The 13,683-nt window shown below is 39.3% G+C and overlaps 1 protein-coding gene across 3 annotated transcripts; it reads left to right on the forward strand.

The window, feature by feature from the left end:
- The first annotated feature begins 839 nt into the window (after positions 1 to 839).
- slc2a11l (solute carrier family 2 member 11, like) lies at positions 840 to 12,218 on the forward strand. Of its 3 annotated transcripts, XM_047569446.1 has the most exons (12): positions 5,919 to 8,349; positions 8,802 to 8,900; positions 8,995 to 9,155; positions 9,272 to 9,396; positions 9,960 to 10,089; positions 10,350 to 10,498; positions 10,590 to 10,777; positions 10,941 to 11,051; positions 11,261 to 11,362; positions 11,463 to 11,538; positions 11,641 to 11,768; positions 11,895 to 12,218. In XM_047569446.1, exons 1-12 carry the CDS (start codon positions 8,326 to 8,328, stop codon positions 12,108 to 12,110), a joined length of 1,509 nt encoding a protein of 502 aa, XP_047425402.1. In that variant the 5' UTR covers positions 5,919 to 8,325; the 3' UTR covers positions 12,111 to 12,218. The 3 variants fall into 3 exon arrangements, with proteins under 3 accessions (XP_047425401.1, XP_047425402.1, XP_047425400.1); XM_047569445.1 differs by lacking the exon at positions 5,919 to 8,349 and adding an exon at positions 840 to 5,898 and having other exon boundaries at positions 11,641 to 12,218; XM_047569444.1 differs by having other exon boundaries at positions 11,641 to 12,218.
- The last annotated feature ends 1,465 nt before the right edge of the window (positions 12,219 to 13,683 follow it).

A 13,683-nucleotide genomic window follows, 5' to 3' on the forward strand; every position in this document is an offset into this window, starting at 1 on the left:
CAAGTGCAGCTTTTATCCCTCTCTTTATTCTTTGCAACGTGCGCTGAAACGTCAAGGTTTCAGCTCATGAATATAAAGTTTGCATCAGACTTTGGAGCGCATCTCCTTCTTAATGCAACTCTTTCCATTCTCCTTCCCATGTATTCTGAAAGAAAAGCACAATGCTGCCCCCCACACAATTACGGAATCAGCACCACTTTACTCCCTGACTCCATACGTATACCTACTGGACTGTGTTTTGATCATACTGACAAGCAGGTAAAATGTGCAGGGAGGCGAGCAGCAGAGTGTGCAGGCTGCTTAGTCGGCAGAAACAGCTACTCTTACCTTCTCATCCAGAGCTGTGGCCATGCGTTGCAAACATTTCTTTTAATTTTCAATTTAGAGGTGTCTGCATATTATGTGTCACGATTCCTTCATGTTCATGTGAAGAAATCCAGATGTAGGTCATATAATCAATTCATAGCCTCATATTTAGTGCAACTTTCTCAGATATAATCATTCACTGAACTCTTTCAAATTAAGCCGTATTAAAAGTAAGACTTTTATGCATGACCCATAGTGTTCAGTCCTTTTGCAGCGTATCTGAGACGTTCTGTCTCTTTAAAACTGCAAAACGTTCATGCGCATTTATATCAAAAAACTTCAAAGACCTTTTATCGCTTTTATATTCCCATGCTAAGAAGCTAAGAACTGACTTTTGCTCCGTTATTGTCACACACGGAGGTTTTTATTTTACTTCAGGGCTTCTTTGTAATAAGTTCAAGGCCCTTAAATGACTCCAACACCACCAGTGAGACTCTGAAGAACAAAGCAGTGATTGAGATAAGGGATTTTAATGATGTAATAGGCAGGACAACAAAGGATGTGGTTTGAAACTTGACTCGGTTGGCTCACCATCTGAGCGAGACTGCAGATGATTCCAATTAAAAAATTTTCAGCTCCTTAGTATGTATCATTTGCACCAGTAAAACTGATGAGATCAGTGTTTCTCACTGGTCCCCAGACAGAAGATATATCATCCTGTTTGAGTCTGTTCTCCTCTCTTTTGAAACAGACACATTTTCTGCGTGTACCAGCTGATCACCAGGCTAAAGTACTCGCCTGGACACTATGACGATGGCAGTAAATGTGAAATCCCACAGGTGTGCATACAGGTAAATGATTAAGACATCACTGACAACCACCAATATTCAAATATAAGAGTAAATAATATTTTTCTAGTGTGGTTTCCTTTCCGGTCTTTTATTTATTTATTTACCTTTTAATTTATTTTTAATTTACCTTCATATGTTTGTGATGTGTATTTTATCACCTTAGTGTCATAGTGCTGTTTGAATTGAATGACTTAAATGAAGCTACATTTTAATGTCACACAATAGTTGGACAATTTAAATATTGTAAATATCATTTACCTGAAAACTAAATTAATAAGAGAGAGAAAAGGATCTGACTTTTCCAATGATAGCACTTTGTTGTATACTGTCCATGTCAAAGCAGAGAAAATCAATTATATAAAACGACTATTTCATTTTTCTTAGACTTAAAGGTGATTATTGGTTTCTATTTGTGCCACACACCTACTACACACTACCGGGTATCTCCTAAAAGCATTTGGAAATCCAAACTTTCCCACAAGTTTCACCAGTTTCACCTGCATTGTGCTGCGAATTAATTGAACATGATTTATTTAGCTGTAAGTTATGTGGTCACTGGACACCTGACTTGAGTGAGAAGCTCGCCCTCGAGCAGCATTCGGCACCTGTTTTCACTCCAATTCCGCCTCTGATGTCCCTGATACCTGAATCCAGAGAGCTTTTAGGCACGTCACACCTGACAGAAGGGCCATTTGTGTTGAGCTGGAGATTTACTGGCAATCTGGCTTAAGTGCCCCGCTCAAGGGCATGATGGCACGTTATACGACGTGGGATTTTTACTCTTACAAATTTATTTTCATGAGAAAGAACGATGTACAGACGGCGTGCTGATTAGTTTGTAAATTTTTTCATTTGTAATACAGAGAACAGTCTTGCACTGACAGAAACTCACGGCCTAATTGGTCTGTCAGTCGCTTTATTTGATACTCCAGTGACTTTTATGGTCGGTTGACACAGGGAATGAATGTGAAATACGAAGGGAGAAGATTTCTTTCTGGCTGCAACTTGTGACACCAATAGAAACATTTTACTGATTACTTCATGAAAGCATTTTGGACGTATCTCAACGTCAACATTAATACTTTTAAATTATTCTTTCAAGGTGTTTTCTACCAGTGGAGATTAGAAATTGATCCATCGTGAATGGCACTTTGAATACAAACTGTGATGAAGTTGCCATGTTTTATTTTTAAACCTATATATTCAAGCGTTTCTGAAAACCTGTGTCATTTGTCCGTTTGTATACGTATAAATAAGGCTCAATAAGGCTTATCCCAAAGTCTGACATCAGCTACATCTTTCACCTTAGTTGTGCTGGGGTCTCTTTTGGTCTGTTGTCTCGTTATCTACCAGATGACAAAATGAAACCTCACTTATCATCTGTAGCAAATAAGAAGTAAAAAAAAAAAAAGAAGCATTTGTTGCACACATCTGTCAATGTGCGGTTGAAATAACACCAAGAAGGCTCTAACTATGTATGTGCTACTGTATTTGACCAAAAACTATTTGATAAATGGCAATGTTGACCTCATGTTAGGGCAGTTTGGTTGCCAGACCAATTAAATTCATTTTGAAGGAAATGTGAATCGTAATCCACCCAAACGTTCTTGAGACATTCCTTTTAGCAACCTAATGACGGCCATGCATGAAGAAGTCATCGGATCACCAAAGTCAACAGCATAAATCTCTTAGAATAATGATTTTTTAAATTTCTTTTTTTGTCCTTATCCGTCCGGTAAACACATGTCTCATGAAACCTGGACCTGGTGTTGGACATAACCTCAGGGACAGCAAAACCGCAAAGCTCAATCCTACATCCTACAAACTTTCCTGGCAACCCATCCATCCTCCATTCTTGGAGCCACTTGAGTAACGTGGCTCAAATATTTAGATGGCGATACAAACACTGTTACCTGATCAGGGAGACCTGACACCTCGACAGAAATCGATGTTACACATTACACCAACTGGTTTCGACAGTGCAGCTGCTGACTGAGATGAAAGTGCTTCACGTTATAGCCTAGTATATAAATCACACGCCACCATTAGCACATTCGGTGTATCAAAGCGAAGTAGCATCATTTTTAGTTGCATGACAGGTGAGATGGGACAGAGGTAAGCGGCCATTTGTGGAGATTACAACTGCAAGGCCACTATAAGATCATGTAAAACAGCAGGCAACAAAAACACAAAAAAAAAAGGCACTGATAACGCTTGCCGTGCTACTCGGGAGCTTGATTTGATGATGCAGGCTGAGAATAGAAATCAAAGGAGTAATTGAAGTTGCCAGTATGCCTCTTTCTTCTTATAATATTCATTATTGAGTTATCTATATATTTAGCTATATCTAGCGTAACCCAATCCTAAGAGGTCACATTTGCGATATGTAACATGTAACAAGGACTTCTTTATACAAAAACGTTTTTATACAGCAGTTGAAACTACAGCTAAAAGGAATAGGTTGAGGAGTTTTGATGTACTCGTCTCTAAGCTAAATATAAAGCAAGCAAGCTGTTAGCCTATTTTAGCATGAAGGTTGTGAACGAGGGAAACTGCTGGCTTCAAAAAATTACAAAACATAATACTATTTATTTATACATTTCTCAAGATCTATCTTTTTTTCTAAAAAAGAATCTATTACTTTTGAGATTAGAATTCTTCTTGCAAATAAACGCTTTGAGTGTGCTTTACTTCTAGTCAAGCATCTTCCTCGACAAACTGCTCCACTGTATCGCTGAGACCTATAAACAGCATATCAAGGGAGTTTTCCCCTGATACGTTTCAATTGTGATTGCTCTGCCAAGCATAAATTCAATAGACAAGATGATAGAAAAGTCACGATTTGCTGCATTTGTGCGTTCTTTGTTTTTTGGCTCGAGTTTCATTTGATGGGTCTTGATTCCTGTCAAACAGGGTACAGGAGAAATTCAGCACAAAGGGGAAGCTGTTAAAGCATTAGATTGTACAAGTCACTCTGACCGGACTGTAGTTCACACTCACATAATGAGAATATCGTGCCTGTGTGTGCGTGCATGTGTGTGTGTGTGTGTGTGTTAACCTGAAAAGCTCCTTGTAAAGTGAACCTGTGAGCCATTCATTATTCATCGTGATCAAGCGTTGCCATGACTCTCCGTCTACTTGGGAGGACCTCACAAGTTTGGCAGGACTCCTTGAGCGTCTGCTCCTGCTGCCAGGCGCTTCTCAGATGGCCTGAAAGAGTCCAGACTCTGAGATACATGCAGTCTTTGTTTGTTGGGAGAGAAAAAGAGAATATTAACTGCGATGCTGCCACCTCATGGCAAACATGAAGTCATTACAGGGGATGGAAGAGAGACACTAACGATGATGATGATGATGTTAAGCAAGTTTGTTTCATTGATAACGGGCGATTGATTAATCACAGCAAAAATAAATTTCTTTAGTTTACTGATTTAGTTTACTGATAAATATAAAGCTTTTAACTGGAAGACAAAAGGAATTTCATAAATTGCTGATGTAGGAAATGTGAAAAGAATATTAACCATCCGTTATTTCTATATTGTCACTACGATAAATCCAAGACTGACTTTCATTGTGCTTCTCTGATCTAAATATGTGAAGACTGCGATGGATATAAATGTAATCACTTCACAAATAATAGTTTTGCAGGAAGAGCAACACATTCAAATAATGTCAATAATAACAATAACTAACTGGAATTGTTGAGTTTTTGAGACTTTTCGACATTTCGCCACTCATCCGAGTAGTCATATGTCATATCAATTCAAAGGGACTGGTGTGAAGTTTGAGGTTTAAACTCTGTGGGTATAACCCATCAGAAAGTTGCTTGACTAGAAACTGGTGCAATTCATTTCCATTATCAACAAGAGAAGAGAAAACAAGACATCAGCTTGGTTAGCATCTCTTTGAAGTACATATTCCCCTATCCCCCTATCTATATCACCACTCGCTGTACAAGCTTAAAGGAGAACTGGCAACCCCCAGGGGCAAAAACAACAAAATTACTCGAATGCAAAAGTGTAAAAAAAAAACCAAAACAAACAAACAAAAAACAGTTTTAAACCAAAAAGAAACATAAACAGCCTGGTACAAAAACTTGTGATTTCCCATTTCATAACATGATGTATATAATCCTCTTGTTTAAACTGTACTAAGCTGTGAGTAAGGAAGCGTGTGGCCATTTTGTCTGACAGGTGGGTCCATTGTGGATGAATAACCATACTTAACTATACATCTTAACCAAGTCTACACCAAACAAACTGAGGAAATGGCTCCTAAGTAAATACTGGCTTTATCAAACCAAATGAAACAAAGGGGCGTAAACAAATAAACGCGAACTACAACTAAATAGTCTGATAAGCAAACAGGAAATTTTTCAAACTTCAACCAGTCGGAAATCATTGAAAATGATGCCAAGCTTCATTGCAGTGAACAGATATGAACTATTTCATTCATTGAGTAAGACTAAACATTGTGATTTTTCATCATCCTGCATCTTAAACAAGACAAAAGACAGCGCAAAAGTCGTATTTTATCGTATTTTCAAAAGAATAATTTTGATAAAAGATTACATTTATTTTTTTTATTTTTCTGTTTAATCGCATCTTTCGCCCTCCGGTCCAGTTGGGGGCGACAATGCACCTTTAAGCCGGTATTGTATGCCAACCGCCATTTTTTTTTAAAGAAGAAGAAAAAGAAGTGGCCACGCCCTTTGCTCACCCGGAAATAGTGGAACAACCAGGTAACTCAAAATAAATAACGGTTGATTCAGAAAAACTAACTTGCTAATAAACTCCTACTGTCAATGTGTCCGAGCCATATAACACTGGTGGATAAAAGCCAATGAAAACCACGTGATTATCATCAGTCTGTATGCAACCCCTGTCCCTGTGGTACAGTTTGACATATTTTAGACTAAGGGACCATTTCTAGATTGATGCACGAGTTGCACTGTTGGAAAAACAGCATGTGGTACGTGTACCAGCTGCTCAGGAAGAAGTTAATATTTTTTGCTTTAATATCAAAGGTCTGTGTTGCACAGTGTTGTCCAGCAGCGCTATAATGTGCAGGTGGCTCCAGCTGCATCCACTGCTTTATGTGGAGTTTTAAAGGGAAGAGACCACACAAATCTCTCACTTTCTCACAGCGGGCAGTCTGGCAGACAGACTCGCAGCTGCCAAAAATGACTTCTATCCAACAATAAAGCTCAGCTGGTCTGCAGTTGAACAGCTGGGCTTTGTGTAGATGGTTTTTACTGAACAGATCAGGCCCTCTAGGTGCTACAATAGTGAGTGACTAAAAGAACTAGCCTGTCAGAGGAGTTCACACTATGAAACCAAGGCTTGGTATATTCTCCAGTTCCCATTTATCTCTAGTTATGTATCTCGCTCTCCTCCACAAACACACTGCCGTACATCTCTGTATTTCTGCTGATTTCATTTTTGATGATTTTTTGCTTACTCACGAGGCATCTTCTAAAAAAGGAGCTGAAGCCTAACTGACATTTGCACTAACCTTGTATTTTTTTTTTTACTGCTCTTGTTAGATGAGGTCAACAATTATACCCATGTGGATCGGTTATCATTTTTAATGAGTTTGTCGAGTACAGTGGCTTTTTATTGCGTTGAATCTTTTGTATATACAGTAAATTGATCCAGACGATATGTAAAAGTGGCTTCTGTCGTCGGCCTTTCCTCCTTTTGTCGAGCTGTAAATGGAGCCTCTCTGGCAGCTGCAAGACCTTTCATCTCCTGCAGGAAACCGGCCCCTTGACAACTTTTTAGAAGTTTCTCAGCGGTCTCTCTGAAGTGTGTTTTTTTATCTGAAGCTGTGCAACATCTGGTTGGCTAGTCTGCTTGACACAGAACGACACCACGGGAGGCTTGTGCTTTTAGTTTTAGTCGCATCAGAATCTCATGAATCATAACCCCTTAAGATGTAGCATGTTTTTTTTTTTTTTGACATTTACACGAGAAAAAACATCCAGTGGGAAACTGCTCAACAACTAAATGGGGCAAAATGAAGAACTTTGGGCTCTTTCTTTACACTTGCGTGCTATACAATAAGTAACCTCGTCTTTATCACAAGGAACGGGGGATGTTTGAAAATCTACAGCAGAGTGTGTGCTTATCAGGCCTGTTTAGAACTGTAGAGACTAATTAACAGAAACAAAGTAGAGTGAGCTGCATCTCTCAGTAGTTACATCAGGCAACGACTCAGTGAGTGTCTACAGCCTTCAAAAAAATGATAAAACTTAAAACCTGCTGTGTTCACAACAGATAAAAGACAGACATTGGTCCTGATTCTGTCCAAAGAAAACAAAAATATAAAAGAATATTTTAAAATACACCACCTAACATGCCCTGTCTCGTTCATTTATATTTATGTACAAATTGCAAAGAGTCAGCCTCTCCCTGGAGCCAATATTGCCCTGTGCCCAGGCCTGAAAAAGTCCAATATGTAATTATAAAAAATAAAATAATGCATTTATAATGAATGAGGTATTCATTAATTAGTGAGTTTAAGAACAGAACCAAAGCTGTAGCTTCAGGTCGATTAAACCATCCTTTGAAGCATTATGTGCCTTTTAGGACTAGTGTAATTTTGTCTCCTTGATATTACTTTGTGCTTTGTCATTCTTGTGTGATATTATTCCTCAGTCAAAGGTTAATGAGTGAAAGGCTGTTAGGGACGGCAGGGACAGAATTTGAATGATGACAGAATGAAAACAGCACTGACAATTAAAAATGTCCATCTCACAGGAGACATTTTCGTACCTTAAAACAGTTCTAAATGAATGTTTTAATTTGAATAATCTTATTGAGAAGTTGAATGTTGTGGGTCGGAGTTACAGTGACGTCTTTGCGTCACCCAGTGCGACTTCGTCAAGCTTTTAAAGTAGATTGCAAGATAATAAATAACTTTTATGTTTTTTAAATTTGCCAGTCGAGAGTGTTTCACAGTAACTGGGCAAAATCCTTCAGCAAACATAAACCAAATCCACATCGCTCATCTGCCTGCACAAATACAGGTTACACACACACTTGCTTAGTCACCCATCGTTATATCTTTTCTTTGGCCTGGATAGAAAGTTAATCATTTCAGCGCAGAGTTAAATGCGCGCTGAACCCGTGTGAATGATCAGAACAGACGACAGACACAGACAAGCATGACTCAGTACTTGACGCTCCTGGTAGGTAACATTTAAAACTTTCTGTTTTCACTTTAATTAAGTTGAGAATACCGTCAAATGAAAAAATTGTGCTTTAATTGATTGCTAATTGACTTAATTAACAAGGTTACCTCAGCTACAGAACATAATCTTAACTTAGAAGTATTTGTATTATGCATGGGTATTGCTTTGTTACAAGTTGTTCTACTGAACTCCTCCATGTTTGTAGTTTTCATTTTCCTTTCAATGAACTCAGATTTATCTGCTGTTGTTATAGAAGAAGTTATGCATGAAGCAGATTAGATTAGATTAGATACTTTATTTATCCTGTGAGAGTCCAGCAGTCTCATCACATTAAAGCAGAAATAAAAGATATTTAAGTTATATAATAATATGAATATGTTATATAATGCTGTGTGAACGAAATGTCATTGTAACTAATGATTTTTTATTTATTTTTTTCATTTCTTTAGCTAGACTGCCCTGTTGTAATTGCTGCCATTTTTATCTCTGGTATTGGCGGGACATTTCAATATGGATACGGTGTATCAGTGATGACCTCTCCCTCTGCTGTAAGTGCGACTGCTCACATTAAGCTGTTGATGGAATCGGGGAATAATAAAATACATAAAACACGCCGTGTAACTGACCGTGTTATCGTTGCAGTTTATAAAGGAGCTGATGAACCAAACATGCGTGCACAGATACAACGTCTCCTTGGAGCAGTGGCAGGTCTCTCTCATATGGTCCTTCACCGTCTCCATTTTCTGCATTGGGGGGCTGCTGGGTTCGCTGTTCGCAGGTTCTCTGATGTCAAAATTTGGCAGGTTGGTGCATGAACGTAAAACCTCTGTCAATCTATTTTTGTGTCACCATCACAGAAACACTGCGTTTTTTTTAAATTTTTTTTTTTACTAATGAATCTGTATTTCCTGTCCCACAGAAAGCAATGCCTTTTGTTGAACAATTTTGTAGCAATAGCCGGAGCTGTGTTGATGCTATTGAGCCAAAAAACCATGTCTTTTGAGATGGTCATGGTGGGAAGATTGCTGTACGGCATCAATTCAGGTAAATCAAGATTTTTTTGTCTGGTTTCTCCATCACCACGGCCCTCCATGTAATATTCAGCTTATATTTATGTGTTTTTCAAGCCAAGGACCCTTAAACTGATGAGAGATTAAGTAGGGACCACCTACCTACTATTCGGTTTTATATTAAATGACCTAGTACTTTTTTTAAATAGACATTATTATCATAATTTTGTGTGTGTGTGAAACTATTCGATCCATTTTGGTCTCAGTAGTTGCCTGAGGTTAGCGAGTGATATACGGCCTTGTGATTGGCTCAGCAGCGGCAGGTGGCGGGGCCTACTCTGTACAGGAAGTGCTCTCTGAAAGATAACGTCTTCTGCCTCCATTTATCCCTTTACTAAAATGTGTTGGATTCATGCTAATGTGTATTTAAAGAAATTTAAATTTATGGGGGAAAATTAAAAAAAAAAAAAAGAAAAATGAAAATATCTAATCAACCAACGATTTTACGACCCCCCTTCAGTAGGCCACCTCCGCGGACCTGCTGTTTATGTTATTATTGAATATTCTGTGTTTTCCCCTGTGTAACCGTGATTCTAGGAGTCGGCCTTACGGTTCACTCGGTGTACCTCACTGAATGTGCACCCAAGAGGCTGAGAGGGATGGTGGGCGTGACCATCGCCACCTTCATCTCCACGGGGAAGTTTTTCGGTCAGTTGCTGGGGATCAGGTGAGGATGCTGTCATCACGCTGTGCACACAGAGCAGAGTCAAGGAAAGGTCAGATGCTGTGGTGGGTTTTAAATGACAGCTCACACGTGGACCTTGATCTCTTAAAGACTCACTGTGTCTGTTCTGTGGAGGAGGGTTATAGATATCTGTAATCCAGTGTGGGCTGATGATCCAAATATTCCAAGAGTGTGTTTGGGAACATGAAATTATTTTGCATCACGATGGTGGCATTATACTAAAATAGATATTTCACTTGCAGTGAATTACTTGGTACGGAAAAGATGTGGCCATGGCTGCTTGGTTTCAACGGTTTCACTGCGCTGTTCCAGCTCTTCACCCTGCCCTTCCTGCCAGAGTCTCCCAGCTTCCTGTTGTTGGACAGAGGAGACCGGCAGGCCTGTGAGAAAGGTGTGAGAATGGCTTCTCATTTCACAAATGTAGTCAGTTTGGTCGTCTCACCTGCGTCCTGATGGCTTTTTTATTTCTTGTGCGCCCCTAGCTTTGCATAGGCTGTGGGGCGACAAAGATTACAGCAGGGAGGTGGAGGAGATGCTGGAGGAGAGAGCCAGTCTGGGGAGCGTCCGCAGCCACTCGGTGCTGGAGCTGATTCAGAACCGAACGGTCCGCTGGCAGCTCCTCACCATCGTTGTTGTCTTTACCACGGTGCAGCTTTGTGGTATCAACGCTGTGAGTTACACATCATGGACAGAGGGCACTTTGGCACAAGATTACACTGGGACATTGGGACACAGTTCATTCTTTTGCATGCACTGACATTTTTACCTCTTTAACCCTATAAGTAGGGTTGTTATGCACTGGCATGGCTTTATGTTTAAATGCTTCTCTCCAGGTATACTTTTACTCTTTTGATGTGTTTCGTGCGGCGGGAATCCCAGAAGAAAAGTTACGTTTTGCCGCCTTAGGAACGGGGCTGTGTGAGCTGTGCACCTCGTTGGCCTGTGTAAGTCAAACGTCACTAATATATGTCTCATATCCATCTTAAAGCCCATTAGTATCGGTGAGTTAACTCATATTTGGAATCAATTTACTAATTATGTGAAAACCACATGATGTAAACCATCTGCACACCCCTCCTCACGTGTCATGGCAGCTCCCCCATGTGGTCGTTTAATTCTGTGCAGTTGCTGTTACACGTGTTTATTGTTGCAGTTCGTGATTATCGAGAGCACCGGGAAAAGAGTCCTGCTGTTCAGGGGCTACATGGGCATGTCTGCGACTCTGATTCTCCTCACTGTCACTCTGTACCTGCAAGTGAGTCCCCACGACACCAAACCGTCTTTGATGCACATTTCTGCACACAAAACATGACAGCTGATGACCAAAACCAAACCCTGGCGTCATTTTCCCCCAGGGGCAGGTCTCTTGGATGCCGTACTGCAGCATGGCGCTCATTTTTATTTTCATCTTCTTTTTTGCCAGCGGACCAGGTACGGTTTCTGCCTCTCAACATCTTAGCTGAAACAGTATCAACAATAATGACATTATGCCGCAACATGTACTGTATGTCCCTTTTGTGTTCTCCCCCTAAGCTGGAGTAACAGCCCCTCTGCCGGGGGAAATCTTTAACCAGTCATACAAATCAGCTGCATACATAGTCGCGTGCACCCTCAACTGGACCGGCCTCTTTACACTGGGAATGCTCTTCCCTGTATTAGTGGTAAGCGTGTTATTATCTCCGCAGTTTTTTCTTTTGACTGAGGGTTATTTGAAAGAACAATTATTAAAAAAAAGTGTCAAAATGTGTCACTCACTCACAAACTGCTTCCAAATGCTTTGTTTCCAGGAACAACTGGATTACTACTGCTTTCTGATATTTCTTGTCTTCTGTGCCGTCTGTGGGATATACGTGAGGTTAAATGTCCCCGAGACCAAGAACAGGACGGTGCTGGAGATCACGGCGGAGTTTGAGAGGATGCACAGCAAAACCGCTGCATCAGACATGAAAAGATCCACGGAGCAGAAACTCAACGGAATCCAAATACACGAGACCAAACTCTGATTGAGACACGTTCAGCCAATTCAAACGCGGTTTTAATGTAGCTTGAGGAGGTTTAAATGGGATCAGGCTGGTCATTAGTAGCATTTGATTAAACAAATGTGACTTCGCTTTGACTTGTTTTGTTTTCCTGACCACTTTCCCTGGATTTTTTTGTGTAATTTTTTGTAATTTATTGGTGAACTTGAGTTACTAAACTTTAAGTGGACATTTGCTCTAGTCAGCAAACAACGTTGGGTTCACTTCTGCCCTTGTGGTTAAGAACAACTTTTGGTCCTCGAGGTTATCAGTCGGGTCCAGGCTAAACAGATATTCATCAGTGCGCTCAGTGTCCAGTGTCCAGTGAGACAAATATAGAACTTATTTAATTCTACGTTATTTAAAAACAATTTCTTTTCTCTCTTTCTACAATTAAATAACAGTGAACTGTGATATTTCACAGACTGACTGTATCATTGTACCATTAAATTAAATTGTTTTAGATTAGCCAACAGTATCACTGATTCCCCCTTGACCAGCTGTAACACTGAATGGTTGTTAACATCTTTTTCCTGCCTCTAAGTTGTTGTTGTTGTTTTTTTGTATAGAATCATAGGTGGTAATTTATATTAGTATTTTTTTGTCTTGTGTGCCATGCATTTAAAAACTCAACATATTCAGCAATAAAAAAAAACATACAGGAAGTCTGAAATCTACTAAACTACTACAGTCCTACTTAAAACTTTAGAAAATAAGAACTGCCTAACAACAAGAAACACTAATTAGAGGTGAAGCAGATTGCACTAAGAATATCATCATATAAATGGCAACTGGAAAAAAATGATTTCGCTGTTATCTGAATCACAAGACAAGCACATTTCCTCTTTGGTTAAACCTCTTTAACATATAGTTGCTTTACTTTAAATGCTTTAAATTATCAAGGCGCTTGCCAGCACACTAATTAAAATAAACTTATTGTAATATATCTGTACTGCAGTAAACCTTAACCATGAAAGTTGTGGTGCTCAGTATTTAAATAAAAGAGAGCTTATTTTGATAACCCCATTATTGTGGGGGACCAACTCTGCCATAATTAAAAATAAATGAATAAATAAACAACATTTATGGCATATATTTAGGTATTTATTTAATTATTTAAGAAATATGTCTGTAGGTATTTATTCATTTTCTTTATTTACTTTTAATTATGGCAGAGTTGGTCCTCCATACATTTTTGGTCAATAGGCTGCATTTTAACAAAAATTTAAAACCACATCCACTAAGATAATCGTACAGTTAAATTATTACACTGTTTAAACATGAACTGACCATTATAAGTGCAGGACCTCTGCAGTAGAATGAATTATTTTGAACTAATATGAATTATTTTTCACAGCCCAATGAAGTGGCAATTCTCAAATAATTTTCCGATGTCCAGAATTCTTTGGCGAATCTAAAGCCAAACGGTTCATAAATCTGAAATGTTTTGCTTTGTTGCGTATGTAAAGTTGAGCCTTCCGGGTCACGCCAGGACTGACAGTCATCTGGGAACTCCCACCATTTACGCAGACGCGTAAATGTGCGGACCCCTGATAAG

The sequence above is a fragment of the Mugil cephalus genome, chromosome 19 (genome assembly GCF_022458985.1).
Source record: "Mugil cephalus isolate CIBA_MC_2020 chromosome 19, CIBA_Mcephalus_1.1, whole genome shotgun sequence".
NCBI classification, from domain to species: Eukaryota; Metazoa; Chordata; class Actinopteri; order Mugiliformes; family Mugilidae; genus Mugil; species Mugil cephalus.